Source organism: Penaeus monodon, chromosome 7, assembly GCF_015228065.2.
Source record: "Penaeus monodon isolate SGIC_2016 chromosome 7, NSTDA_Pmon_1, whole genome shotgun sequence".
Taxonomy (NCBI): Eukaryota; Metazoa; Arthropoda; class Malacostraca; order Decapoda; family Penaeidae; genus Penaeus; species Penaeus monodon.
In genome coordinates, this window is record NC_051392.1 from 4,818,250 (window position 1) to 4,824,918 (window position 6,669).

General features: G+C 36.3%; 1 protein-coding gene across 1 annotated transcript in view; it reads right to left on the reverse strand.

Annotated features, from left to right (window-relative positions):
* LOC119574982 overlaps positions 1–6,669 on the reverse strand; it is a gene marked incomplete at its 5' end in the record, with an annotated part of 18,781 nt that overhangs the window by 7,717 nt on the left and 4,395 nt on the right. The window contains 10 exon segments of the mRNA XM_037922287.1: positions 929–1,283; positions 1,285–1,378; positions 1,380–1,461; positions 1,464–1,532; positions 1,535–1,563; positions 1,565–1,793; positions 1,796–1,837; positions 1,840–1,884; positions 1,887–1,911; positions 1,914–1,990. Of these exon segments, the coding sequence (XP_037778215.1) occupies positions 929–1,283; positions 1,285–1,378; positions 1,380–1,461; positions 1,464–1,532; positions 1,535–1,563; positions 1,565–1,793; positions 1,796–1,837; positions 1,840–1,884; positions 1,887–1,911; positions 1,914–1,990 (1,047 nt within the window).

Consider the following 6,669-nt stretch of genomic DNA (forward strand, 5'->3'; position numbering starts at 1 on the left):
ATACATGGTGCAACTGTAGCTATGCAAAGAATGAGTAAAATGAATCTATTTACTCTTTCTGCATGGCTAGGACTAAATACAAAAACTGTAGTGTTTTTAAAATTTGATCTTTAAATGGGAAAACAGTCAAGAACATAAGACATTATCTCCATACTTAAATATAAATAAAAATTTTTGCAATTCATAATTTCTCCTTGGCATATCTCAAATTTTCATGGTTCAGAATAATCCACACTACATCATGTATCGGTGAAATACACTAAGTTTTAAAAGGTTAGTAATTACAAAAGAGATAAAAAAGGAAATGAACTGAATGATAATCAAACTAAGCTTACATCAATCACCTAAAAATAAAGTTACACAAACACAGAATACTATAAGAGGAGTAATTCTGACTCAAAGAGGTGCACTGTCTTTGCTTTGACACAAACCAAACAACACAAGTCCAGTTCTAGTGAGAGGCATTTCTACAGCACTAACATGCCTGTTCTTGTTAAGGTGGAGAACAGCCGAGTCTAAGAAACAATAATAATAATAATAATAAAAACAGGCAGTAAGTGGTATGGAAAGGTACATAATATGAAAATGTAGTTGTTGTTGTTAGTATTGGTGTAACCATAAATTAATATTTCAAATGATAATAACTTTCTCAGAAACAGGATCCTTAAACCTAGAAAATAGACATTTTATAGTTAGAGACTGATTCAAGCAGACTGCATAATGATATTAGAGTTTCAAGCAAGCAGATAAAGCCAACTCAGGATAAGAGTAAACATAAATATATAACAAATAAATAAAATATAAAAAAACACTGACACAAAAAGATGAATACTAACTCAACTAAACTACATCTATTAGTTCCTGGGTCTGACACTAAACTATTTTCTACAGCATTAATGGACACACACAGATGGTGGATGGTACATACTGACATCGCAGAGAAAGTTAACTTTCGTGCCATCAGGTGTTATTCTATATGGCACAGAGACTCTTCTTTTCTTTCTCTTGACAGGACTCAGGTTTAGGGCAGTTAGAGATTCTGTTGCTGCGTCCACAATTTCAACTTTTGGAACGGCAGATATCATGTCAGCAGAATCGACAGAGAGGCTTTTTCCTACTGGAGGTGGCTTTTTTAAAAGGGGTTCCTCCTCTTCTATTTCATCTGGATCGTCGGTCATATTGGAAGTGGAAGGAATAGGTTTGGCATCGACTACTGGGTCACTCTCAATCTCAGTATCACACAAGCTTCCTAAGGAATCTGGTCCACCAGCTGATGTCTCCTGATGAGACATCACCTGTACCAACCAAAATTCACTGAGCACCACCTGGCTATTAGCAACCAAGCTTTGCAGAATGCATTGTAAACTTGGAAATAACTTAGGTGAGGATGTATGGAAGAGGACTGGTTGGCTTTAGAAATTTGTTCCTGAATGCCTTTGCTTATAAAAGAAGTCTCACTACTTCCTCTGAATTAACATCAGTTCTGGACACTGACTCGATCACCACAAAATCTTTGTGTGATGAAGAAAGGCAGTATTCTCATTGGTATCAGGTACATTTGAGACTTAGAAGACATTCTGTGTGTGTTTGTTTACTGTGATCATCAGGTGAGTCAGCAACAGGGTTTAAGAGAGGATCTGATGTACACTCTACAGGAGACATGGCCTGGATACTGGACTCAGTGTGTACTAAGTTAGGTGACTCTGACCGAGAGCAGGACGGGAGGAGTGGACTGCCCTCATGACGTGATGGTGGGTGTGGGAGGACACCCAATGACGGCTCGAGGGTTGGGAATCACACTCAGTGCTTGGACCTGGTGTGTCTGAGGTCTGAGCTCCTCTTCACTAGCTTCTACTTGTGGGCCAGATTTCACTGTCTGGTCCCGTGAAAGTGGCGGCATTTGGCACACTGTGCACTTCCTGCGGCAATTCCTCCTCTTCTCGTATTGTGTTGCATGCTACCACTGAACAACATCTACCACTACACACAGCTAGAAAGAAAAAAGAAAAAAAATAAACATAAATCAAATGCCAATTGAACACCTTCCAACATAACATAGCGTAACTGGCTTCTCAGGCAAACATAAGCTAGGTGCAAGTACAGAACGAGGGCAAGGCTATAACATCCACAAGGAAAGTGTGCTGCTTAAGACAAAGAGAATTGGAAGAGAAAGAGGAATAGAAAAATGAAGTTTTAGATTGGCAAGCTAATAAGCCTTGACTCTTATAACCACCCTGCACAATGCCTTGACATTGGCAATGCATCTCTCAGGTGACACCACTTTCCAATTGTTTCTGCACATATCACTCACCTTCCTTTGTCCTTTGCTCGTAATTACATCTATACCTTTAAAGTTTCAAGATGTCATCGAAGAAAGTTCATCCTTTTCTATGCCTAAAATATTGCTTCATATGATAAAAAAAATTATATCACATCAACTCAAATCACCTCTACAATTGGTTCCTTTATCTCTTGAAAAGAGCTGAAAAAAATATGCAGGGTCCATCCTCCCTGCTTAAGTCAATTGGAAATTAACATGCATCTACACATGCTCACAAACGCAGCAAACGATGCACGCAAAATAATTCATGCATTCATTTTCTGGCACTCTTTCAACACTCTTCAATGAGCACTGTGACCATGCAAAGGCACACAAAAGATTAAGCGCTGCATATGAGCATATGTACATCCTTCACAGTATGCAGCCAAAATCTACCATTTTATCCTTCACTGTCAAGCTACTCAGGCACTCTAACTCCTCATATATCTTCAATAAAAGAGTAAATTCACCTATGTTAAATACTCATTTAGGAAGAAAATGTATAAGAAACAAGAGAAGTAAAAGAGAATGTATAAATGAATCTAGCGAAAAGAGGACAGAGCAGTATCCTGACAAACAGCTTTTAATCATAAACTAAATTAATTTGAACATCCCATATTCCCAAGAGCAAATGAAATATGAAACTGAGGGAGCATATATCACTAATATCAATATATGTTTATCACATCAATAACAACAATAACATGAAATCATTTGCGCCTTCTCTGTTTAATAATATATTTGAATATTTAGTTTTCACCAGTTATAATACATCTTCACCCAACATTTCCTATTCAACTTCTGCAATAATACCTATAATTGTTCTATAAATAAAACCATAATTTACCTAGCCTTTCTGTGTTTCGGTCCTCATGAACACTGGCGTGTTCCTGATATCATATCCCCTGTATATATTTTTACAATGGAAATACCTGTCCTTCGTAATTTTCATTTTCCATTTTCCAACCTTATTTTATTCATGAATCATACTATTTCTATCTACTGTATGCTTATTTATTTCCTCATAAACAAATTCAGGCACTTGACCTACTTTCACATTACTTAATATTTGCATTAGCTGACAGTGAATAATTTTTTGTTGCATTACAAGTATTTGTGATTCTTAATCTGAGTGAACATTTCTGTACCCATGTCTTTGAAAAATGAGTACAATTTTGTAATGTTATTATTTACTTACTTATTTATTTATTTTTTTTTTAGCATGCCCAGTAATGTTTAAGTATTTTCTATTCTTATATGATTTTTTTTTACATACAGTGATTTCTAAATCATCAAAACACCAGTTTCACTTCATGCAGGGTCCCATCCTCTATCTCATATTTACAAACAAGAATAATAAATGCAATGAACAAAAAATACTACAAGTAAGACAAGTAAATGAACAATTCTAATATAAAGTTAAAAAAATCAAATGAAACACCACACCAGTTTCCTTGTGGTTATCTAAACATTCTACCAGTTAGTCAATAAAGCCACACTACTCGTTCTAGTAGAGGTTTAAATGTGGAACTATCTATATCAGTTTACCTGCTAAATGATCTACTTATGCAGTATCACTGTATTTAGTTTTTAAAGGCCAACAAAAATATTTTACTAAGAGCCCAAAAACAACACTGACACCTACAGGTAATTACACATATGCAGCTGCCTATATCCTTACGTAAAATCTTGTCGTCATTCTGTTTTTTTTTTGTTTTTTTTTTGTCAAATCTATGGAACTCAATGCAGCACAGCAAAGCTAAGCACAAAACACAATAAAATTATGAAAGCTTTTGATGGAAAATAGCCAACTACAAAGTTACGTTCCTCATCTTGTCACTTTCCTTCCTCCTGAAATATAATACCTGTAAACATGCAGCACACTCACCATCTCGCACATCTCCTGACTCAATTTCGTAAAGGCCATCAGCAAAAATATCAAGCCCCTCGTTCTCAGAGCGCGACCTGGCTCCCTCAGAACGAGACTTCCAACCAGAGTTGATGAAAGTGTTGAAGTTGGCACTTGGGTCACTCAGTCGGCGCTACCACATAACACAAAAAGATCAGTGGCTCTGTGCCTTACATTGCTACCTCATTCTTTTCTACTTATATGATTCAGATGGTGGAAAATTACAGACTCCTATTCACATATCCTTACTTTTAAGCTATTGTGGAAATGACACAACAACAAGCACCTTTATTTATCTATTTTTCTCAATATAAAAGAAAAAAAGGCTAAATTTCATTATTCATTACACCAGAATCAAAAGAAAATACTGTTCTGAGCTCCAATCAATATTCAAAATTTCTACATCACTAAAAGCACAATGCCTGAAATTTCCACTATAATACATCTATAAAACTAAACACAGCTTCTCCTTACTTGGTGCCGATAGATGAACCTATCCTCTGGCTCGTCATCCCAGTCGGAATCCCACATGTCTGTTAAACTCACACCAGGCTCAGAGGTTGGAGTCTCTACGCCTGAACCTATGAGATAAAACTTATTATGAATTATGAAATACACATATACACACACACACACACACATATATATACACACACACACACACACACACACATACACACACACACACACACACACACATTTGCCTACATATGGTTTAATTTTCAAGAGAAAGCAACTCACCTTTTGGCTTGGTCACAGCCATTTCTGCATGGCCCTTCCCTTGTGGTCCCTTCATGCGCACAAATTCTATGCGTTGGTTGCTGTTCCCAGCAAAGAGACCCATCATCATCCTCTGAGCCACCTTGCTACTCAAACTTGCCTGGTTGTTGGATGAGAACACTTCCAATAAGAAAAAAGTTTGGCTTAAATCTTTTTGAGTAAACAAATATTCAACTACTCGTACACCACAAACTAACAAACAAACACACCCACACAGCACAGCCACAAACAAACATGTGCACACACACACACACACACACACACACACACACACACACACACACACACACACACACACACACACACACACACACACACACACACAAAGTAAAATCAATACAATATTAGTAAACATATTTTAACTGAAAAAAGAATAAGAACAAAGGTTCTCAGTACCTACCCGGGCATCATACACTCGTTTGAGAGCATCATATCTGATTGACCCTAAAAATATGACAGCCTGACGTGTTCCTGCATGATCTGAGGCAACCAGTTCAACGCAAACCATCTCACCATCACGTACTAACATGTCAGCAAATACCTAGTAAATAAAAAGATTTTTTTTTCTTTATTGTACTTAAAATACTATAGGAAAACATATGACATATAGTCCTTATGCATAACAAGTTATCTAGTAATCTTTCAATATCTTTATTCACAGGCATGAAAACCATAAATATTTACTAGTGATAGCCACTTCAGATAAAATACAGATAACCCTAAATCACAAAAATAAACCAATACAGTTAGTAGTATCACCTAATAATACTTATCAACAGTCCAAACAAAGAAACAAACCACAAGTAAAAAATATTTACTTCATCAAAGTTATCAACGTGGAAGCATACACTAGGGTATGTTATTTCCTCAACTTCTCCCTTGGTGTCCATGCGGCGCCTACTGGGACTTGCATACACTTTCTGTTAACATATGCATGATGTATATAAGTACAAAGTAATCAATCTACAGTAACAATACCATTAAATCTAAGCAAGCATTACAAGAATTATGTAATGCTTTCTGTTCATGTATTCATAATGCATTTAGATAAAAAGTAATTAATCTACACAACAGTATCAATAAAAGTAATGCAAGTATTATGAGAAGTATTCATCTAGTTACAAATCAACCACCATCACATCAGAAGGAAAAAAAAGTCAGTGAGGAAGAAGGATGATATACAAGAAAAAGAAAACTATGAGTTTATTCCCCTGTACCTCTATATACCACAATATCACAGATTCAAATCGCAATGTTTGTTCTCTAATGACTTGCCTGAGAGTGTCGTCGGAGCACCTGCAGGTCCTTTGGGCTTGTACGAGTACATACAGCTAGTGTAAGGGTGTAGTCAAATTGGTGTATTATGAGATTCAAGTATACAGTTTCTTCCCAATCTATGTCGGGATCACCAATGGGGAGCTTCCTGCTGTCACGCCTATACACTTCTACCTCAGTCTGATGAGATTGAAAAAATAAAATAGTAATACTAACATATGCAGACACAAACACCCTACCCAACTATATGCCTATATAGGTAAATGGATGCTAAAATATATAAATATATATATGTATGTGTGCATAAACACCCAAATATCTATACAGTGTGTTATATTTTCAGGACAAAGAACCTCACATCCTTTCATGAAATCTATGAGCCCTG